This window comes from Schistocerca americana, chromosome 3 (assembly GCF_021461395.2).
Source record: "Schistocerca americana isolate TAMUIC-IGC-003095 chromosome 3, iqSchAmer2.1, whole genome shotgun sequence".
Lineage (NCBI taxonomy): Eukaryota > Metazoa > Arthropoda > Insecta > Orthoptera > Acrididae > Schistocerca > Schistocerca americana.
This window is the reverse complement of record NC_060121.1, coordinates 572,646,063-572,671,232: the sequence shown is the minus strand read 5'-3', so window position 1 is coordinate 572,671,232 and position 25,170 is coordinate 572,646,063. Positions and strand designations below refer to the sequence as shown.

Below are 25,170 nucleotides of genomic sequence, written 5' to 3'. Positions count from 1 at the left end.
CGATCCATTACAGCCATGCGGATAAGATGCCTGTCATCTCGACTGCTAGTGGTACGAGGCCGTTGGGATCCAGCACGGCGTTCCGTATGACCCTCCTGAACCCACCGATTCCATATTCTGCTAACAGTTGTTGGATCTCGACCAACGCGAGCAGCAATGTCGCCATGCCGGCCGGAGTGGCCGTGTGGTTCTAGGCGCTACAGTCTGGAACCGGGCGACCACTACGGTCGCAGGTTCGAATCCTGCCTCAGGTATGGATGTGTGTGACGTCCTAAGGTTAGTTAGGTTTAATTAGTTCAGAGTTCTAGGCGACTGATGACCTCAGAAGTTAAGTCGCGTAGTGCTCAGAGCCATTTGAACCAAGCCAATGTCGCGATACGATAAACCGCAATCGCGATAGGCTACAATCCGACCTTAATCAAAGTGGGAAACCTGATGGTACGCATTTCTCTTCCTTACACGAAGCATGACAACAACGTTTCACCAGGCAACGCCTGTCAACTGCTGTTTGTGTATGAGAAATCTGTTGTAAACTTCGTTCATGTCAGCACGTTGTAGGTGTCTCCGCCGGCGCCAACCTTGTGTGAATGCTCTGAAAAGCTAATCATTTGCACATCACAGCATCTTCTACCCCTCGGTTAAATTTCGCGTCTGTAGCACATCATCTTCGTTATATAGCAATTTTAATGGCCAGCAGTGTGTTTTTAAGGAGGAGGAAAGTCAATTTCTGGCAGACTGCTTCAGAAACGGTGATTTCCTAATGAAAAGACTTACTTCATTGTTATTTTTGGGAAAGTAAATATTCTTAACTCTGATCTTCAAGATAAGGAAGCATTTGTACGTTCTCGGAAGAAAATAGTGAAGGCGTTTACAAACCGAATCGAAAGCCCCATGCTACGTACACTATGCGATCAAATTTATCCGAACACCCCCCAAAAATGCGTTTTTCATATTAGGTGCAATGTGCAGCCACCTACTGCCAAATACTCCACATCAGCGATCTGAGTAGTCATTAGACGTCGTGAGAGGAGAATGGTGCGCTCCGCGGATATCACGGACTTCGAACGGGGTCAGGTGATCGAAGTCACTTGTGTCATACGTCTGTACGTGAGATTCCTCGCTCATAAGCAATCTTAGGTCCGCTATTTCCGATGTTATTGTGAAGTGGAAAGGGGAAGGGACACGTACAGGACAAAAGCGAACAGGCCGACCTAGTCTGTTGACTGACAGAGGCCGCCGATAGTTGAAGAGGGTCGTAATGCGTAATAGGCAGATATCTATCCAAACCATCACACAGGAATTCCAAACAGCATCAGGATCCACTGCAAGTACTATGACAGTTAGGCGGGAGGTGAGGAAACTTGGATTTCATGGTCGAGCAGCTGCTCATAAGCCACACACCACTGCGGTAAATGCCAAACGACGCCTCGCTTAGCATAAGGAGCGTAAACTTAGGACTATTTAACAGAGTAAAAACTTAATGTGTAGTGATGAATTACGGTACACAATGTGGCGATCCGATGGCAGGATGTGAGTATGGCGAATGCCGGTGAATGTCATGTGCCAGCGTGTGTAGTGCGAACAGTAAAATTCGGAGGCGATGGCGTTATGGTGCGGTCGTTTTTTTCATGGAGGGGGCTAGCACCCTTTGTTGTTATGCGTGTCCGCAGCTCGTGGTCGTGCGGTAGCGTTCTCGCTTCCTGCGCCCGGGTCCCGGGTTCCATTCCTGGCGGGGTCAGGGATTTTCTCTGCCTCGTGATGACTGGGTGTTGTGTGATGTCCTTAGGTTAGTTAGGTTTAAGTAGTTCTAAGTTCTAGGGGACTGATGACCATAGATGTTAAGTCCCATAGTGCTCAGAGCCATTTGAACCATTTTTTGTTATGCGTGGCACTATTACAGCAGAGGCCTACATTGATGTTTTAAGCACTATTTTGCTTCCCACTGTTGAAGAGCAATACGGGGATGGCGATTACATCTTTCAACATGATTGAGCACCTGTTCAAAATGCAAGGCCTGTGGGGGAGTGGTTACACGACAGTAACATCCCTGTAATGAACTGCGCTGCACATAGTCCTGACCTGAATCCTATAGAATAGGTTTGGGATGTTTTGGGACGCTGACTTCGTGCCAGGCCTCACCCACCGACACCGATACTCTTCCTCAGTGCAGCACCCCGTGAAGAATGGGCTGCCATTCCACAAGAAACCTTCCAGCACCTGACTGAACGTGTGCCTGCGAGAGTGGAAGCTGTCATCACCGATAAGGGTGGACCAACAACATATTCAATTCCAGCATTACCGATGGAGGGCGCCACGAACTTGTAAGTCATTTTCAGCCAGGTGTCCGGATACATTTGATCACTTAGTGTATGTTCCCTTCTATAGTGTCTGTGTTACAGGACAGGGAGAGTCCGATACTTCCAATGGCGGTAAAACCGTGCATTCTTCATCGTCTTGCAGCACTGAAGGTTCATTTCGGTAAGTTCAAAAATGGTTCTGAGCACTATGGGACTTAACATCGGAGGTCATCAGTCCCCTAGAACTTAGAACTACTTAAACCTAACTAACCTAAGGACATCACAAACATCCATGTCCGAGGCAGCATTCGAAATGGCGACCGTAGCAGTCGCGCGGTTCCGGACTACAGCGCCTAGAACCGCATGGCCACCGCGGCCGGCATTTCGGTAAGTATTTCAGCGATTATTTTGATAGATTTAACTGGATTAAAAATCAATTCATAAATGCTCCTGTACCATTACATCTGAATATAAAAGAACAACGATTTACTGACCTCACTTGTGATACTTCATCGAAAAGTAAATATAATGAAGTTTCTGTGTTGTTGTTTCGTAAGAATCCCCAAAGCTGAGCTAAAACGCAATGACTATTTTGATTACTTTTACAACAGCATACTTGTGCGAGACTGGCTTTCCGACTTTGACAGCTATGTAGTCGAAATCCTGTTCAAAGCTAAATACAAGCAAAGCTTCGAGTGGCCATTTCTTCTGTTGTATCACGTCTTGAGGAACTTTGTTCTCAAAAGCAAGCACATACATCACACAGTGGACTTTAAATATTTAATATTCTTGAAATCCTTGTTTGCTGAACTGTAAATCTTTTTCATTTCATTGTTTTAAATAAATGAAAATGTGACAAAGATAAACAATATGTTCCGTGTTTCTTAGTTCCCGTTGCGTAAAATCCTTCAAACTGATTTTGGTAAAACAGAGAATAAGTCAAACAAAATATAAAAAAAGATTGGAAAAACTGATCAATTAATTGAAAGAAAAGTAAAGCAAAACACATTCTGACAAAATAAAAGTTAAAATTCATATTTACACTGATATACTTCGCTTATAAACATACTGCATAACGCATTGGATAAATAACTTTCTACTACTAAATTAAAACAAAGTTTTGTGGTTGTTAGGGCGTCTATTCGCTCTGGGTTGTAGAGAAAAGCATTTCGAAGAATATTAGACGCCCTAAGTTGTTTCTCTACCTTCAGCTTAGAGTTATACTTCGTCTTCAAAGTAACGAACGCATGAAATTCGGTTTTGCAAAGGTAGAATATTGAAAATGGTAATAGTATAGGAAATGCTCTTCGGTGCATAAAACTCATCTATCCACCTTTCCTAAAATTAAAAGGACTATTTACTAATAAGCTGTTTTTTAATTTTGTCACTTGCTGTGAAGTGTTCGCCAGCTGAGAGACTTTCGGGCAAACATTTGCCTGCTACCTGTAAGAAAGAAAGAGAGAGAGAGAGAGAGAGAGAGAGAGAGAGAGAGAGCAATAGAGAGCCATGGAGTTTGGTTTTGACATTGTAGTGGATAGATATTGCGAAACGTCAATAAATTTAGTAATTATTGGCAATATTTAAAGTTTATATCTTTATAGCTTTAGCTAGGGCATGAGAGTTATGACTGCAAATTGGGCTCCGAACACTGAAATTCTGAGAAACGCTGCTCCACTGCAATTATGGGGAAATAAATTTCGTCTCGTCGGCAACCACTGCAAACAACTGCTGAGGGAACTTATGTTCTGTGAATTATCGTTAGGATCACTAAATCCCTTTCTGCTCGTGCCCTGACACCGTCACAAGCGATTTACTATTTTAACACTGCCACTTGGCTGGAGAACGAAAAGCTTTCCATCAGTAGTAAACTCCGAGAAAGTCTACATTGACGTATGTGCAGGTAACGGTATTTCCAATATGGGCACCTGTACTTGGTAATAATAAAGGTACTGTTATCTTTGTAATTAGTTTTACACATCACAAGCCGTTGAAGAAGAGAAACAGGCAGGTCGCTCACTAGTACGTGTATCCTACGACTAGGGCAACCATAAGCCCTGCTGGAGCACTGACGACATGCTCTTCAAACAACAGGACCGATCCTTTCCATAGACTGTGCATTCCTAATTCCTGTTTCCTTCTCACATCTTTTCGGAGAAGATAATCAAACAATGTACTACAAAGAAAGTGCTCAGTCACGTTTTCTCACAAGCGACAATAATTTCTCGTTGAGTCCCAGGGAGAGCATTGTACTACTAATCCATCCTGATCCAACGTACATGCAGATAGTCTAACATTTTAGGAACGTGGACCATACTAATTCAAACAGTTTTTTCCTAGGATAAATTAAATTCTGGCATTTCCGACCACTTCCGCTCTATCCGGTGTGAGATGGTTGGGGGGGAAAGCAATGAACTATAATTCATTTTGTAACTACCTATTTTTCACTAGCAAGGGGAGGCCGCCAATTGTGAAATTCAGATTCGATTCACACTGCGCATAATAAAAGCTCATGGCCAGAGGTGTAATGTGGCAAAGCACCACGATGCACTTCTCAGCCGTTGTCGAGAAATTCGACAGTTAAAAGAAACCGTTGCGGTGAAATACTCTCTACGATTAATAATTTTCTACAGTGTCGTGGCACGGCGGTAAGCGCTCGGGTTCGAAATCCGAAGGTCGCCGTATCGAATCTCGCGCCATGCAACTTTTTTTATTATTTGATTTTTGTAATTCAAATGTACACACACACACACACACATATATATATATATATATATATATATATATATATATATATATATATATATATACACAGGGTGTCCCAGCTATCTTGTCCACCCAAAATATGTCTGGAACAATAACAGCTATTGGAAAACGACTTTCACCGGTATCAATGTAGGGCTAGGGCCCATGAATGTACATATTTGGAAACATTCTAAAACGAAAGCATATGTGTTTTTTAACACAAACTTATGTTTTTTTAAATGGACCTCCTATATTTTTTCTTCTGCAGTCCATAGCATGACTAAGCATATACACATTGGCGTTGATTGCATCGCAATATTCCCAATACATCCCGAGATATTGAGACGCGAAGTTGACGCAGCAGGATGGCAGCAGACCGTATTATTCGTTTCGGACCTCTTGATAAGTATGGAAGTGTGATTACGAATGTCAATCACATCGCGATTACGGGCAGCATGGGGTTCACGCCTGAGCCTCAGGACGTGCGCTAGCAGCGCATGTCAGGTGTTTCAAGCGTCAACTTCGCGTCTTAATATCTCGGGATGTAATGGGAATATTCCGATGCAATCAACGCCACTGTGTATGTGCTTTGTCATGTTATGGATTGCTGAAGAAAAAATATAGGAGGTCTATTTTAAAAAATCATAAGGTTGTGTTAAAAAACACATACACTTTCGTTTTAGAATGTTTCCAAATATGTACATTCATGGGCCCCAGCCCTACATTGATACCGGTGAAAGTCGTTCTCCAATAGCTGTTATTGTTCCAGAGATATTTTGGGTGGACAAGATAGCTGGGACACCCTACATATATATATATATATATATATATATATATATATATATATATATATATATATATATAGGGTGAGTCACCTAACGTTACCGCTGGATATGTTTCGTAAACCACATCAAATACTGACGAAGCGATTCCACAGACCGAACGTGAGGAGAGGGGCTAGTGTAATTGGTTAATACAAACCATACAAAAAAGCACGGAAGTATGTTTTTTAACACAAACCTACACTTTTTTTAAATGGAACCTCGTTAGTTTTGTTAGCACATCTGGACATATAAACAAATATGTAATCAGTGCCGTGTGTTGCATTGTAAAATGTTAATTACATCGGAAGATATTGTAACCTAAAGTTGACGCTTGAAACCTCCGACGTTCAGTTGCGTGTTGTAACAAACACGGGCCACGGTCGGCGAGCAGCATCTGCAGGGACATGTTTACGATGACGACCGTGTTTACGAGTGTGGCTGCAGTGCACTGTTGTGGTTTGGTCTAGCTGTCGCAGTGTCCGCATGTAGCGCTTGCTGCTATTCTTATTCTGCATTCGTTTCCGCACGCAGACCAACTGTAGTACACCGTGGTACCAGACGTCTGTGATAGTGTAGTGTTGTAGGAACTGTGACCATGGTGTATTCGAACTCTGAAAAGGTGGAGATGATACTCATCTATGGCGAGTGTCGACGAAATGCAGCTGAAGCCTGCAGGGTGTATGCAGAACGGTACTCGGACAGAGAGCATCCAAAGTGCCGCACATTGCAAAACATCTACCGCCAACTGTATGCAACAGGTATGGTCGTAGCACGCAAACGGGTCCGTAACAGGGCCGTCACAGGAGAAGCGGGTGCAGTAGGTGTGTTAGCTGCTGTTGCCATGAACCCACACATGAGTACACGGGACATTGCGAGAGCCGGTGGACTGAGTCAAAGTAGTGTCATGCGCATACTGCATCGTCACCGCTTTCACCCGTTTCATGTGTCGCTACATCAGCAATTACATGGTGATGACTTTAATCATCGAGTGCAATTCTGTCAATGGGCACTAACAGAGAATGCGTTGCAGTTCTACCTGTTTACCGATGAAGCGGGTTTCACAAACCACGGGGCAGTGAATCTACGGAACATGCATTACTGGTCCGTGAACAATCCTCGCTGGCTCAGACAGGTAGAGCGACAGCGACCGTCGACTGTAAATGTATGGTGCGGAATCATTGGCGACCACCTCATTGGTCCTCACTTCATTGCAGGGGCCCAAACAGCTGCAACATACATTGCGTTTCTACAGAATGATCTGCCAACGTTGCTCGAAAACGTTCCACTGGAAACGCGTCGACGTATGTGGTACAGCATGATGGTGCACCTGCACATTCCGCAATTAACACTAGGCTGACCCTTGACAGGATGTTCGACGGGCGTTTCATAGGACGTGGAGGACGCATAAATTGGCCAGCCCGTTCTCCTGATCTTACACTTCTGGACTTCTTTCAGTGGGGTACGTTAAAGGAGAATGTGTATCGTGATGTGCCTACAACCCCAGAGGATATGAAACAACGAATTGTGGCAGCCTGCGGCGACATTACACCAGATTTACTGCGGCGTGTACGACATTCATTACGCCAGAGATTACAATTGTCTGCAGCAAATGATGGCCACCACATTGAACATCTATTGGCCTGACATGTCGGGACACACTCTATTCCACTCCGTAATTGAAAACGGAAACCACGTGTGTACGTGTACCTCACCCCTCATGGTAATGTACAAGTGCGTCAGTGAAAAAGACCAATAAAAAGGTGTTAGCATGTGGACGTAATGTGCTGTTCCAGTCTCTTCTGTACCTAAGGTCCATCACCGTTCAAAAATGGTTCAAATGGCTTTGAGCACTATGGGACTCAACTGCTGTGGTCATAAGTCCCCTAGAACTTAGAACTACCTAAACCTAACTAACCTAAGGACAGCACACAACACCCAGCCATCATGAGGCAGAGAAAATCCCTGACCCCGCCGGGAATCGAACCCGGGAACCCGGGCGTGGGAAGCGAGAACGCTACCGCACGACCACGAGATGCGGGCCATCACCGTTCCCTTTGGATCCCTACGTAATTCGGTGCTCTCCGATACACACGATCGAACAGCGGAGGAGTGGTACTCAAGCGTCAACTTAGGTTACTATATCTCCGGATGTAATTAACATTTTACAATGCAACAAACGGCACTGATTACGCATTTGTTTATATGTTCAGATGTGCTAACAAAACTAACGGGGTTCCATTTAAAAAACGCAGGTTTGTGTTAAAAAACATACTTCCGTGCATTTTTGTATGGTTTGTATTAACCAATTACACTAGCCCCTCTCCTCACGTTCGATCTGTGGAATCGATTCGTCAGTATTTGATATGGTTTACGAAATATATCCAGCGGTAATGTTAGGTGACTCACCCTGTATATATAATTCCCAGCAATCAGTTGCAACAATTACGCATATAGTAAGTTGTTGAAAGTCGTTTGTCGTAGAAAAATAATACTTGAAATAAAACACAATATCACAAATAATATTCAAGTGGATATAATTTATTGAAAAGTCCGATATACACTCGCACATAATTAACAATTAGTGACCAGAAGTAGCTGGAGTATCGCACGAACCAGAGTGATAGTTATCATAGAAACATGGAAAGTAGAAAACAGCACGACATCGAGCTCATCTGATAAACGATGTATTTTTACAAGAACAATTGTTTTTTAAATTATCTGTTGGGAAACACACCTGATTGACATTCTGAAAAATTGTCCTATCGTTCGTCAGGTTTGATGCATACCACGCGTATCGTATCATATCGGCAAAAATCGGAGAAGACAATTGGTGGTGGACGATGGATTGGATTTGTATACAATCGTCTCTGGAGTTGATGTCACGGTTTCGCTCGATTAAAAAAGCACACTTTTGAAGGCACTTGATCAAATTTTTTACCTGCCGGTAAAAATACACGTCACACAGTTGGATGAGAGGAGTGCACTTTGGAGGAATGACTTTTATAGTGCACGTTGGTAACTTCTTATCGTCCTGGAACATCTCATCGTATAACACCGGGTTCGTTTGCCCACCCCAAGAGCCGATCAGAAGGAGAAATTCTTTCTTTTGTACGTATGGTTGCAAAGAATTACGCAAGAAGTCCATGAACAAACCCGTTGTTAGTTTACCGGATTTGGAGGGTGTAATAACAAATGGTTCAAATGGCTCTGAGCACTATGGGACTTAACTTCTCAGGTCATCAGTCCCCTAGAACTTACAACTACTTAAACCTAACTAACCTAAGGACATCACACACATCCATGCCCGAGGCAGGATGCGAACCTGCGACCGTAGCGGTAGCGCGGTTCCAGACTGTAGCGCCTAGAACCGTTCATCCACTCCTGTCGGCTGGTGTAATAACAACGTTGGAATACTTCTTGGCGTACTCGTCGACTGGCTTCTGTACTCTGGGTCCAAACGTACCTGTGGACTCTAGGAGACATACGAAAACAAGAGGCAAGACAGGTCCAGACATCGTGATTGAATATTGTGCCGTATACGAATGCGTCACCTTGTTCATGTCGTGTGGGGTTACCAGGACAGCCCTTGACCCTTTTTCGGCGAGAGTTCTGTTGAATGTGGGCTGGTACTGGCACCCTGACAAACAAAATATAAAAATATCGTTTGTATAAGAAATATACGAAATCTGTGTTGTCTATCATATATCAGATTATCATATTCTATCATCATGTCATATGACATTTGTGAACAGCTGTTTACGTACCTGTTTGATCAGTATTAATTATGAAATCTTTGTGGAAGTTAGTTATCAACGCTCGCGTCTGGACCCGAAATGTGTCCGCTGCGGCCAAAATTTCGTCTTGGGTACCCGTCTCTTTCCGGGAAACAAATTTTGTTGTTTTCCGTTGCCGAATCCCATGCTTCTTTTTAAATTCGGTGACCCATGTTTTTGAAGCTTTGAAGTTGAAATCTGGGAACCGACTTGCAGTGCCCAAGGCCCACTACTGCAGGTTTCTGGTAGTAACTTGCTGGAAGTTTTGTCGAGCTTCTACGAAGCGATCATGCACCCATGAATCGATGGTACAATATTTATCATATTTGCTACCGCCACGTTTGATTTGCTCTTCCCACCCGGATAAATAGCCCGTATTTGTCAAACGAGAGCACCCCTTTCTTTGTAGAGTTTTGAGACTCCAGCCTGGATGTTCTTTGGCCAGATTGACAGCTCTAATTTTGTAATCCAGAGAAATATAGTCGTACCCTTTTTTTTTCTTCTCGTCCGGCTCGTATTCGTCTGATGATTCGTTGGCAATGGGACTCGTTTCAACGTCTCCGTAGGCATTATTATCGTCGAATTCATTAATGTCTATCAGTTCCTCATCATGAACGAGGGTTTTTTCGGCGAGCATTTGCAGCGTATTCTGGAACATTTCTTCCCCAATTACCATGGCTTCTTCGTTGATTGATGATGACGGTTCTGCTGCAATGCGATTACTGTTACGAAGGAGGCTTTCAAAATACACCAACGCACCTTTCAATTGTTGTTTCGCCACTTCAATGTTTATATAATCTTCTTTGATCACATCACTTTCATGCGAAGGGCCCGGATCGCTCTCCAATTGTACCACCTCCATTTTTCCGTTTGTTTAACAGGGTGTACCAAAGCTCTTACGTACCCACTGATTTTCGACGATCTTATAAGTTGCGCTAGGGACCGCATCTACCTTCTTTCGAAGTTAGCAGGCAACTACGCTGTTATGCGGCGGCTCGTTTCGGCCCATTCAACATCTGTCCTTCAAGTGTAACGAGCGAGTAACGGAGTTTATAGTTCATACCTGCCACAGAAAATTTGTGTTCATGGGGTCTATATTTTAATTCGAACGTTTGACTTACACTATACGTATTCGTTTCGGAGTATCGTTTCTACGTCTTCCGTTAACTATACGTGGTAAACATTATGAAGACAATTAATAACATTTGTGAAATACAACATAATGATGTTCGAAGTCGCCAGTTTTTCCACGACAAACGACTTTCAACAACATATTATATGCATAATTATTGCAACTGATTGCCGGGAATTATATATATATATATATATATATATATATATATATATATATATATATGTGTGTGTGTGTGTGTGTCTGTGTGCGTCTGTGTGTGTGTGTACATTTGAATTACAAAAAAGAAATAGTAAAAAAAATGGTTGTATGGCGCGAGATTCGATACAGCGACCATCGGATTACAAACCCGAGCGCTTACCGCTGCACCACGATGCTGTAGAAAACTATTAATCGTAGAGAGTATTTCACCGCAACAGTTTCTTTTAACTGTCGATTTTGTCGACAACGACTGAGAAGTGCATCTTGGTGATTTGCCACATTACACCTCAGGCCATGAGCTTTTATTATGCGCAGTATGAATCGAATCTGAGTTTCGCAATTGGCGACCTCCCCTTGTAGGTAGTAAAACTAAGCACACGGGACCAAAAATTAGTCACATTCATATGTAACACCGTCTCGATCTTTTATGAGTTTGCGGCTGAACCCACGCATTAATTATTAGATCTGCTGAAGGTACCAAACTGCCCAGATGCTGATTACTACTCTTCATCAATTTTTCCATATAGTCCCAGATATTTCTAAAAATCCAAATCAAATGTGTGTGAAATCTTATGGGACTTAACTGGTAAAGTCATCAGTCCCTAAGCTTACACACTACTTAACCTGTATTATCCTAAGTACAAACACACATACACATCCATGCCCGAGGGAGGACTCGAACCTCCGCTGGGACCAGCCGCACGGTCCATGACTGCAACGCCTAGTCCGCTCGGCTAATCCCGCGCGGCCTAGATATTTCTACGGAATTCTATTCGAGTGATTTAGTGGGCCAATCGCAGGGAGCTTGAGTGTTCGTCCAAGCAAGATGTTATGGATGCTCTTCTGTAAACATGACTGTTGGCAGCTCGCTATACGGGAGTGTCCGTGGCGGACTTGTCAAGAAACTGTAATGTCCTGGTTCATGGTCACGGTAACCTGAATCACTGGTAACAAGTCATGGTACATTAAATACCTCCAAATATGGAAGAACTACCCACAGCCTGAACTACATCTTTCACACATATCGGATTAAATGTCTAATTTCGCCATCGGTGTACTGGATGCATTGTGTAATTTAAAAGACATAAAACAGAGATCAGTTGGACCACACTACATGTCCACTATCAACTTGGCCCATTGAAAACGCAGACGGCAGGACAAGTATCACGCTTCAAGTGGCCATTGCACAGCAACAGGTAGGTATCATGCACTAATATGCAACAACACATCGTAAATATGGCGCTAAAATTGTACCATTTCTCTTCGAATGCGAGCCAGATATCGCACGTAAATTACGCCATTTTCAGTTGAATTAAATCCTAAATCACTCTAAAATTACTCCATTTATCTTCGGATGCATGCTGGTATGCAAATAAAGCAGAAGAAAAATGCTTTGGAGCACTCTCTGCACGATAACTGGAAACCAGTGTCAAGTGCTGAAATTATGGCCAACTCAGAGAACTGACGCAGATGTCTGTTTTCGATTTTGATGTGACGTCATCTCTTCCGGCACTACGAGTTCTACGTTTCTCAAGCACCAACTCGAGACATCCGTCACAGAGCATATAAGAGCGTGTAGTTGCATAAGCTGTAGCAACACTCCTTCTGCCACCGCGTAACGTGATTCAACACCGCGATAAATTGAGACGCTTCCGGTCAAGGTCAGCCACAACAGGGGCCATCGACAGCTGCTTTTGCGCGCGTACGGGATAGCAGCACTTCGAGGCAGCGGAAACTATTGTAAGACCGTTGTCAGTGACTGACGTCATCCAGTTAGCACGCTGCTGCTTTGGTAAACTTTCCTCCAGGAGTTGTTGCTTACAAGACAATAACCTTTTCCGAAACTGTTTGGTGTTAGTCTGCCTCCGTTAATTATGTTGTTGTGTGTATTATTTCAAGATGTAATTGCATATTATGAGTTAACGACATTAGAGGACGTGGAGCTATCGTAAAATTTAAAGTGACGGGTTGCAGTACTGTGTAGACACAATTTAATAGTAAAATTAGTAATATTCCTCTATTGCACCATATAGTTTCAATGGTCACCTCGTTGCTTCTGGACTACGAACGATTGACAGAAACACCTATTATCTTCCTGGCTTTCGAAGAATTGTATACGATAGCGAAAAGCTACAGGACAGATGTGAATTTATCGAAACAGAATGCTCATCGAAAGGACTAATTCAACATACAGAAAAGTAAAAGAAGCCTCCCTGAAGTGAAAAGCAATGTTGGTAGCGTTAAGTATGCGATGGCACTTCCAGTGTTAACGACAAAGAGTGGATAGGTGGAATGAGTACACTGAGAGTCTTTATGAGAGACAGAACTTGCCTCATGACGTGATAAAGGAAAAAATTCGAATTTATATGGCAGGTTTAGGGGATACAGTATCGGCGTCAGAATTTAAAAGAGCTCTGGGAGACTTGTCATGAATTAATGCAAAAGGGATAGATGACACTCCATCGGGATCTGGGTAGGTGACCACAGTTAGATGACGATCAGTTAGACTTTAGGAAGGGAAAGGCACTAGTGAGGCAATTTTGACTTTCCGCTTGCCATTCGAAGCAAGACTGAAGAAAAATCAACAGACGGTCATTGGGTCTGTCGACTAAGAAAAATTTTTCAACTACATAAATTGGTACAAAATGTTTGAAATTCTGGAAAAAAAGGAGTAAAATATGGGGAAAGACGAGTAATACCAAGAACCAAGTGGTCAGAATGAGAAGGATGTGAGACAGGGATGCAGTCTTTCACCCCTATTGCTCAACCTACATACCGAAGAAGCAATGACGGAAATAAAGGAAGGTTCAAGAGTGGGATTGAAATTCAATCCGTCAGTGACGAGATTCGCTGTTGACTTTACTGTCGTCAGTAAAAGTTAAGGAGAATTACAGGACCTGATGAATGAAAAGGTCTAATATTTACAGAATAAGGATATAAAGAAACCAGGAGAAAGATGAAAGTGATGAGATGTATTAGAAATAAAATCAGCGAGAAACTTAACGTCAAAACTCGTGATCACGAAACAGTGGAAAGTATGGAATTCTATTACACTGGAAGCGAAATAACCCATGTTCGACGAAGTAAGAAGGACATAAGGAGCGGACTAGGAGAGGCAACGAGGGCATTCATGGTCAAGAGTAACAGACTGGTATCAAATATAAGACTTAATCTGAGGAAGACATTTCGAAAACGTACGTTGCGAGCAAGGTATTGTATGGTACTGAAACATCGACTGTGGTAACCTGTAACAGAAGAGAAAGAAGCGTTTGAGATGTGCTGCTCCATAAAAATGATCAAAATTAGGTGGACTGAGAAGAAAAAGGAATGAGGAGATTCTTCGCAGGATAGGCGAAGAAAGGATCGTATGGTAGACACTGACAAGACTATGGGGCGGATGATACGACCCCTGTTAAGGCACAAGGGAACAGACTCCGTGGCACTATAGTGAGTTATAAGAGGATGAAAACTGGATAGGAAGACAGAGCTTGGAATACATCTAACAACTAAGAGATATTCTGAGATGAAGAGACTGCTCCAGGAGAGGAATTTTTGGCAGGCTGCACCAAACTAGTTAGAACACACATAACAGAGAATAAAATTCAACAAAAAGTAAAAATAAAACGGTGGCTCCTGTGACTCTGGGTTATCAAAGTTAGCAGCCAATAATTACAAACCGTGTATCACAGCTTTCTCCATTCCATCTTATTAAAAATTATACAATATGTTAATTCACGGTAGCAACTGTGTCATCTATAACATTATCTGCTTTATCTTTTTACCGATCAAGGCAACGTAGTGGGTAGCACACTGGACTCGCAGTTTACACGACGACCATTGAGTCATTTCATTTGTTTTTCACCCTATCTTTCACGACCATACTGCAGACAGGACATGAAACCTTAATCATTCTTCTTCTCTTTGTCTAACCACTTTAGACGGAACGCTACAGCGCATTCTTTTGATGCACGTTTTCTTTTTTAAGGTGCTTGAGTGTGTTACTGACGGGACTCGTTTGCGTAAGTTCCCTTAATCACTTATGCAGTAAATTTCGGTTACAAGGACTAATCAAAGAAAGAGAGTGCCCTTAAATTTAAGTTCGTAATATTGTGAAGTTGTATATGAACAGATATTGCAGCAAATTGATCAAAGGTAACTATGGTGAAGATAAAGTAATTTAGTCGATTTTCAAGACTTGCTTAGAAGTTACATAGCTCTTGAATTTTGATATAATTTTTGTAGTCTCTTTTCTTGCTTTTCATCAAGCACAGAAGTAAATGACCGTCGTTATTTCACAGTATATAAATGACGAACTATGACAAGCACATTTGGCGGTCGTCCTAGAGGTTACATAAGCAGGACGATGAGGTCGGTGTGGTGGACGGAGCTGCAGGTGTGGTGGATGGCTTTGGGGGGGGGGGGGGGGGGGTTAGGGGAGGGGAAGCGTAGTGTGCTGGCTGGTGACCTCGAGAGCAGCCGTGCCGGCAGTTGGGTCGTGGCTGCATCCGCTTTGGCTGCAAACTTTGTCCTCAGCTGGAAACGTCTTCAGAGGAGGAACATCTGTAAGTATTTCTCACTTTTATCTGGAGTATAACGGGTTACGCACTGGTCCTTAGCAGCTGATAACGGCCAAATGAATTACCTCAAAGGCTTGTGATAGGTGTGCTCAAGCTGCCAATTGCACCAGCGGCGTACAGCGCTGTGTTATTCCTGACACTGTTATCTTGGCAGTCTCTGGCTTTGCCCGACGGCACGTAATAACCTGAGACAATAATTCTTATTTCACTTCCACTCCACTGCGACTTATGCTGTTAATCAATGTCGTGTGAAATAATCTTACAGATGTGCCTGAGTTCATATCTGTGTTTGTAAATTTATACTGCGACGTTGAAACTTTTGTTTGGGGTTGAAAGAAACCTCTTCGTTTGCAGATTGCTTTCTGATGATTTAATTTTCAGTTGATTTCATTTTATATTATCGTAAATAAATTTCCTGTGGGTCGACACTGAGGATAAACTGGAACAGGATGACGGTGTTTTCATTTACAAGAAACGGTTAACTGAAGTTTTATTTGTACAAATTCTGGGTACTGGAGGATGTAGCAGTCATGTTGCATGAGAGATCTAGACATCCCACAGTGAACAGATCTGCTATGCATCTACATCTCTCCATCCTTCTTCACTGTCCTTACGAAGCTACACTGTGTTAAATTCTCAAAAATGTTCATTTGTTCGATATACTAATCGAGCAACACCGGTAGCATTTCCGGCAGCAAAGCGTGACTGATGCCTTAACGGACTCGTTCCACATAGATTTTGAGGTACAAACAATAAAAGAGACACCACACAAACGAAACAACTTGCCAGACAATGTTATACACACATAAACACACAGAGTTGGGAACATGATTATGAAACAAGGTCTTCTGCTAGCAAATAAAACTCTAAATTGTATGCGAACGTATTTAACCACCTCTACACTGAAGAGTGTGAAATTCCAGATATCAAGTATAAGTCAACTTTAAGGTCAAAGCTACAATGCAGCGTATGTTCGAATGACAAACAGGAATTTTAACACAAGATATAAAGCACACATCAGATGTTCCATGTGTGACTGTAATGTCTCCGTATCTGTGGAATATTTAAATAAAGGCTTGAAAACCATCACAATAAATAATCCCAATAAATACGTCACACTTATAGTACAAAGCAAGCAACTTATCAATGACCACACACATATAAACACCAACTCACTAAAAAAACCTAGCCAAAAAGCTGACACAAACAGACACTCAAACTATGATCGCAGGCAGCTCAATATACGAGAAACTGCTGAAAACAAATGCCTCCGAATTTCTTATATGAAAATCTTAAAGATTATTAAATAAAACTAATATTATTAACATACTACATCTTCATTTTCGTGTCTAAATATTTGCAGCCCTCTGACGGCAGAGGGCTAAGAATTGTAGTCTGTAACATGGCTGTCTGTAACGTAACTATGTCGGTGAGTGAGGAACACAGTACTACAATATGGAACACGGTCTTCTTCAGGGCAACGCCACAACGTACACTAGCGGTGCGACGGTGCGACATATGCAACAATCCGACGCCTTGTGATCTCTGTCATCGATCATCCTCCACAAATCCCGTCGTGGCCCCATATGATTGTCGTCTGTTTCAGAAACTTAAACATCTTCTATGAGTTCGCATTCACTGTGATGAAGCAGTGCAAGCAGAGGTCTCACGTTACGGGAAATGTAGTCTTCAAAAAATGGTTCAAATGGCTCTGAGTACTATGGGACTCAACATCTGAGGTCATCAGTGCCCTAGAACTTAGAACTACTTAAACCTAACTAACCTATGGACGTCACACACATCCATGCCCGAGGCAGGATTCGAACCTGCGACCGTAGCGGTCGCGCGGTTCCAGACAGAAGCGCCTCGAACCGCTCGGCCACACCGGCCGGGTGTATTCTTCTGCAGGGTGACTGTTCAGAAATAAATATCCAGGCATGAAGAATAACGATGCAGAATGTTAATAACGTTTGTTTTGTTTATATAGATTTAAGATTTTTGACGTAAAATTTAGGAGGCATTACTTATTCGCACTCCCTCGTAAATCTCACCGTTGGAAAAAGTGCATAATATGAGCGACATGGTGGAAGAGTGTGTGTGCGGTTTGTTTCCTGCGCTCTTGACTACAGTCACTGGTCTTCAAATGATGTAAATACTGGTGTAATGCTGTTCATCACATCGTGCTCAGTCCCCAGAATATATATCCTGGGGACTGAGTATATCGTAATGAACAACATTACATGAGTATTTACATCACGTGAAGAGCAATAACTGTAGTTATAAGGAGTAGCACTTTTATAGGGGGTTGGCAGACTACCTACAAGCACATCTGACAAGAGCGAACCATTGACCATTATTTTATCCTGGCCAGCAGGTCAGATGTGTAACTGTGGACGCTAAACGTTTGGTCTACACTGACAAGCATAGTCTTCTTAGTGGTATGTGTACGACTATGCAGACAACATGAGGTAGTCAATTACATCATATATTTGCGGGAAGACGCAGAGAAAAAAACAACCAACACATGAAGGGGGTAAATACTAAGGTACCAATGATCACAATATCTGCTCTTATACTCCTAGCACCCTGTACATATTAAGCTACTGCTGATGCCCTGGTAAAAGAAATATAGCCGATATTCAGCTGTAGCCGGAGTGTTCTGACTAAAGAATCATTAATTTAACGCTACTAGCCTAAGTGTGAACGATTAACAACATTAAATATCTAGCGTCGGCTTTTCAATGAATGATGAGCTGACATGCCAAGTCCTGTTCTATCACTGTCAGAGTTACAATATGACAAAGGCAGTGAGGATGAGCTGGGAGGGGAAGTACCAGGCGACCAAATACACATCATTCAAATACAAGGACAGAATTATATTCACTAAAACCGGGAATGAATTTTGAATTTAAGGACCACCAGTGGCCAAAAGGTGTACAATTAAAACCAAACGTGCCTGGAGGACCGTCAAAATCTTTTGCAATAAGCAGGTAATGCACTAAAAGAGAAGGCGCTGGCCACCAGTTCTGAAGATGCCGCTCCACCGAATTCTTCGTCTAAGTTCCCGCTGCCACTGGCCGTTGTAGAACATTCAGAAAAGAACTCATTGAAATAAATATACACTAACAACTTCACATAACACCTAGGGAATTTATTGAGTGGTTCGTACGATTTATTATGGATAAGAATGAATAAGCAGCTGCAAATACCAAAAAAACAGTATTTTACGATACAGTAAAGTCATTAGTAAAAAAAGAACGATTGAGTTCAGATACGTGCAATACAGCGTTGAAATAACGCAATTTTCCTATGGGTGGCCGAGGATAACATATCAGAAACCCCACGGCTCAAGCACGAAAAGGCCACTGAGGGTGGCACAAAGGGCGTCAATGACATCACTCCTTCCCTTGGGGCGTTGATTCCACACATTTTGCGGTCGAAATCGCCATTGAATGCGATCAAATACCTTTTGACCGCAGCGCGAGCTCACGTTTTGCTCTCATGTACAGCTTGAAACCACCACTACGAAATCTGAACGTGATCCAAAGCATCAAAGCCTATTTATGTGACTCTTGAAATTTTCCCGGCGCATTGAATATTCCACAAGATTTCGGGATTGCAGCCGGATCTCATCGATTTCTTTCCACGATATTTCGGCTGACAACCTTACAGCCATCTTCAGGCGAGTGTTTGACACTGGAGACTGCTAGTGCAAGTCGCTCTATTTATACGTAAAAGTGCCGCCGGCGCGCGTGTGCAACTTATCATAGCATGCGCGCCACCAGTCGATTCCAAGGCCCTCTACAGTATTACTGAATCTATGGAGCGCAAACGAATTCGTGAAAAGAGTGAAACATGCACGCAGATGTGTCCAAAACAATAAAATGCAAAATTTCAATATTAAAATTAAAATTACTTGTCGCTCGACATGCAAGAAGCCATAAAAAGTTTTCTTTTGGTTGAAATTAAAGAAATCAACGGGTCCCAGGCCTTATTCAATAAAAAGCCGCCATCATGGTTAATGAGATTTTCCGCTAAACGTATTTCCACGGATTCCTTCAACTAAATCCCAGAAAGATCTCGATGGGGCCAAGATTTTCGTGGCCGAATAATCCATACTATGTCCTGTGGAAATACAATGTTCGGCTATGGCCGACTTACTGGGCTGTAAAAGGCGAGTGTGGCGCTCATGTTCAACGCAGCGGTCGTGTACTGTGCGTGTGGTCTGACCAATGTAGGCTTTCCCACACTCGCAAGGTATTTTATAAATTCCAGCCTTCCGTAATCCCCGATCATCCTTGGCTGAGCCCAGAAGAGCACGAGTCTTTGTAGGTGGCCGGAAGATTGCTTTCACACGATGTTTCTTTAAAATTCTGCCTACTTTCGATGAAATGTTCCCGACATATGGGAGAAATGCTCTGGACCTAAACACCTCCTTTTCCTCTTGATCCTGTGGGTGGTCACGTTTTTTTCTCCTTAAAGCAGTACTGACCTGATGTGCAGAATATCCATTATGTTGAAATACTGATTTCAAGTGCTCTAATTCGTCTGCAAGGCTGTCTTTATCAGACACAACATGTGCCCTATGCACCAACGTTTTAAGGACGCCCATAGTTTGTGACAGGTGTTGACAGCTTGACGCCTGCAGGTACAGGTCCATATGCGTGGATTTTCGATAGACAGAATGCCCCAACGACCCATCCACCCTGCGTTTAACCATGACGTCCAGAAATGGTAGGCAACCATCCTTTTCAACTTCCATCGTAAACTGAATGCTTGTGTTGATGGAATTCAGATGTTGTAAAAACCGTGAAAGCTCTTCTTCACCGTGAGGCCACACTACAAAGGTATCGTCGACGACCGCCAGAGGACTTGGTTTCAACATCGCCGAATCGAGAGCCCTCTCCTCAAAGTCTTCCATATAAAAGTTTGCTACCAGAGGGGACAGAGGACTGCCCATGGCAACACCGTCAAGTTGCTCAAAATATTCATTATTAAATAGAAAGTAAGTAGAGGACAGGGCATGGTGAAACAGCGCCGTTATATCGGCCGTAAACTTATTGCCGACAAGTGACAATGAATCCAAAAGAGGGACCCTCGTGAAGAGTGAAACGACATCGAAACTTACTAACAAGTCCGAATCCTTCAGCTGTAGTGTTCTCACTCTGTTGGTAAAGTCCGCAGAGTTGCGAATATGGTGCGTACATTTGCCAACAAAAGGTCTCAGTAGCGAAGCCAGATGACTAGATAAATCATATGTTGGAGCACCGACATTGCTCACTATGGGGCGTAAGGGCACATTATCCTTATGGATCTTTGGAAGACCATATAACCTCGGTGGAACAGAAATGTGAGGTCTCAATCTTTTCACAACTTCTTGCGGCAGAGAAGAGGAGTTTAGCAACTCTGACGTTTTCCTTTCTACTTTCCGAGTTGGGTCTTTATCAAGCTTCCTGTACGTTGTCTCACTCAGCAAGCTATATATCTTCTGATCATACATATCACGTGGCAACAACACAATGGCATTCCCCTTATCCGCCGGAAGGACCACCGTCTGAGGATCTTCCCGTAACTTGCGCAGCGCAGCCCTTTCCATTGAAGAAATGTTGCTCTTCTGATATGATAATGAGCGGTGGTGTTCTGAAATGTAACCCTCGGCCACCCATTATAAAACTGCGTGATTTCAAGGCCAAATGTCGCGGTACTGACCTCTATCGCAGAGACATCGAAAGAAGGTGTGAAATGTGGGTAATCGAGGCTATGACGACTTTCTCATCGTGTGACACGTCCACGGTGGCATTTTTCAAAACTGTAGTGAAATTTCGTTCCAATGTGACGTTATTAAATCACTCTACATGTCACACCAACTTCTGAGTTGTGGCTTTGTTTTCACATCTCTGGACACGTTGGTGTTTGAAGCGTCTCCGAGCCCTATGGTGACATTGCAGAGCGACGCCACGCGTTTGCACCATTACAGGGGAACACTGTAGGCACGTTTTAACAAAATTTGCATTTCGAAAAAGTGACCCTTTAATATTGTTGTAAACTGTAGTTACAGTAATCCACACTATAGAGTAAAATAAATTAACGGCATGAAACATATCATTCCAGTGAATTTACCTGTGAAGCTTTAAGCATCAATCAGGTCCCGTTTAATTCAAGTTGTCAGACCAGCACTCACATACAGAACAGGAATGCCAAAAAGTCAAAACAATGTGTGCCACAATAGTTTGCCAAACTTTCTGCATCGCTCCATCTCCCCAGACTGCATTAATGTCGGATAAAAATATCGAGAAATGTGCTAACCAAACCCTCGTCTTCCTATTATGGCCGGGACTAAACGAGTGAACCCAGCACCCTGCAGGCCTCCACAGCCATTTCACTAGCGAGGCCTGTCGAGCCACGTAACCACCTTCGCATTGAACGCAAGCAGCCTACAACCAGCTTGTCCGCTTCCTCTTGTGACTCCGCATTGCCCCGGTGTGCTGTGCTCAGCCCACGCAGCCTCTAACCATCCACTCCCATCCGAGGTCGAAAACAGAACTCCAGCCAGAGCGGCGAGAGCTTTTCGAGCCCCGCAAAGCAACAGGCTGCGCCATCTCAGGAGATGCTCGTGTACCCACTGCTGCGGTATTAGCATGGATAACTGTGGAAGAGCACTATCGATACGAGCCGACACTGCTGAATCACGCCCTCCGAGAAATAGCACAGGGGTGTTTTATAGTGATCATATACAGTGGCCATTCTTAACTTGGCTTAGGTGAATCCGGCAGGTCTTATTGTCAGACTGCTTTTACAACTGGGGTCAACACTTTAACGGCCTTACAATGTCCCACAAAACTTGGCAACAACTGATACAAAATTCTTTTAACCCTGTGGCCTTGGGCTCAAAAATTTCTGACAAGGACGACATCAGCCACATTCATCTTGATACGATGCAAACCCCGATTATAGTAGGGTGGTGTGATAAATGTGGTAAATTTCCAAGAAAGAATGAAACATTTTTGTTGCCATTTTATGGCTGGTAAGCCTGATTACCCCAAGAATCGTTTCTTTTTTGACAGGAGTCTTAATTGGTCAGTGTATCGACTACGGTGGGAAATGAAGGGAAACGTGTTTCGTGCTGTCATCAAACATTTTCAACTTAAGACTTGGACTACGGCAAGAATCAAAACATAACTGGATGAAGTTCACGTGCTCTGCACCGCCACTGTAAACCGTTTATTTTTGGATTAATGCATTTAAGCGTTGTCGGTCAAGCACCGAAAACTATGGGCGCTCCGGCCATCCAGTTGAAGTCACGGTAAGGAAAACCATTCACAAAATCCGTGACATGGTGACGGAAGAAAGTTGAATAAAAGTTAGTGAGACTTATGAGCCTTGATACTGCAGGAATCTCAACTGAGTAACTGCATAATACAGTTCGCAGAGGATTTGCTGTTTTGCGTTTTTCTTTCCGTTTTGAGACAACAGCCTTCTAACTCGTTTGATGCGGCCCCTCAATGTCTGTCTTCCCCTACAGTTTTGGCCTCTACAGCTCCCTCTAGTACCACGGAAGCCAATCTTAATAGATGTCCTATCATCTTGTGCCTTGTCAGTGTTTCCCACAAATTCCTTTCCTGTCTGAATATACGCAGATCCTACTCATTTCCTATCTTATCAGTCCATCTAATTTTCAAAATTCGTCTACAGCACCACATATCAGATGCTTCAATTCTCTTCTGTTACAGTTTCCCAGAAACCCAAGTTTCACTATCATAGAATGCTGTACTCAAAACGCTCATTTCTTCCTCAAATTAAGACCTATGTTTCGATACCAGTAGACCCCTCGTGGCCATGAATGCCCTTTTTCCCAGTCCTAGACTGCTTTTGATGTTCTCCTTGCTCCGTCCTCCATTGGTTATTTTACTGCATAGGTACCAGAATTCCTTAGCTTGATCTACAGCATGACCATCAATCCTGATGTTAAGTTACTCGCTGACCTCATATTTGCTACTTCTCATTACTTTCGTCTTTCTTCGATTTCTCACAACCCATATTCTGTACGCATTAGACTCTTCGTTCCATTCAACACATCCTGTAATTCTTCTTCACTTTCACTGACGAGAGAAATGTCATCACTGAATCGAATAATTGACATCCTTTCACCTCCATTTTTATTCCACTCCTTAACCTTGCTTTTATTTCAATCATTGCTTTTTCTGTGTACAGATTGAGCAGTTGGAGCGAAAGACTACTTCCATATTTTGCACCGTTTTTAAACCGAGCACTTTGTTCTCATCGTCCACTCTCATTATTTCCTCTTAGCTCTTGTACTAATTGTATATTACCCGATTCTCCCCTCACAGGTTCGAACATCTTACACAATTTTACATAGTCGAACGCTTTTTCTAGCTCGATAAATCATAGGAACGCATTTTGATTTTTTTTTAGTCTCACTTCCATTATCAACCGCAACGTCAGAATTGTATCTCTTGTGCCTTTACCTTTCCTAAAGCCAAACTGATCGCCGTGTAACATATCCTCAACTTTCTGTTCCATTCTTCTGTACATTATTCTTGTAAGCAACTTGGACGCATGAGCTGTTAAGCTGATTGGGCGATAATTCTCGCACTTGACAGCTATTGCTGTGTTGAGAATCATGTGGATGATATTTTTCAGAAAGTCAGAAGGTATGTCGCCAGACTAATACATTCCACATCAACGTAAATAGTCGTTTTGTTGCCACTTCGCCCAGTGATTTTAAAATTTCTGATGGAATGTTGTCCGCCCCTTGTGCCTTATTTGATCTTAGGTCCTCCAAAGCTCTCTTAAATTCTGATTCTAATACTGGATCCCCTATCTCTTCTATATCGACGCCTGGTTTTTCTTCTACCATATGAGACAAATCTTTCTCCTAATAGAAGCCTTCAATATTCTCTTTGCACGCATCCGTTCTCTCCTCAGTATTTAACAGTGGAATTCCCGTTGCATTATCAATGTTATCGCTTTTGCTATTAAATTCACCGAAAGTTGTTTTGACTTTGATATATAGCGTCAGTCCTTCTCTTATTCATTTCTTTTTAGATTTCTTCACATTTTTCTCTCTGTAGCTTTAGAGAACTGCAAGCCTATCCCGTCATTCCATAGTACTTCCGTATCTCACTTCTTTGCCCATTGATTCTTCCTGACTAATTTCTTAAAGTTTAGTCTGTTTTCCATCATTATTAAATTGTGAGCTGAGACTATATCTGCTTCTGTGTAGTCCTTCAGTAGCTGATTTCGGATCTATGTCTGACTATGATGTAATCTAACTGAAACCTTCCCGTATCACCTGGTCTTTTCCAAGTACATCTCCGCCTCTTGTGATTCTTGAACAGAGGATTCGCTATTACTAGGCGAAATTCATTTCACAACCCTATTAGTGTTTTTCCTCTCTCATTCCTTGACCCAAGTCCGTTTTCACGTGTAACATTTGGTTTTGTTCTACTCCTTTCCCTACAACTGCATTCCAGTCCCCCATGCGTATTAGATTTTCATTTCCTTTTGCGTATATGTTACCCTTTCTGTATCCTCCTACAGTTTCTCAATCTTTTAATCTTCAGCTTTTTTTTGACGTCGGCATGTTTAATTGAACTCTCGTTG

At 42.7% G+C, this 25,170-nt stretch overlaps 1 protein-coding gene across 1 annotated transcript in view; it reads left to right on the top strand.

Annotated features, from left to right (window-relative positions):
* LOC124606230 (acetylcholinesterase-like) overlaps positions 1-25,170 on the top strand; it is a 176,200-nt gene that overhangs the window by 5,489 nt on the left and 145,541 nt on the right. The window contains exon 2 of the mRNA XM_047138206.1: positions 15,446-15,531. Within this exon, the coding sequence (XP_046994162.1) occupies positions 15,446-15,531 (86 nt within the window). The remainder of the gene's footprint in view (positions 1-15,445; positions 15,532-25,170) is intronic.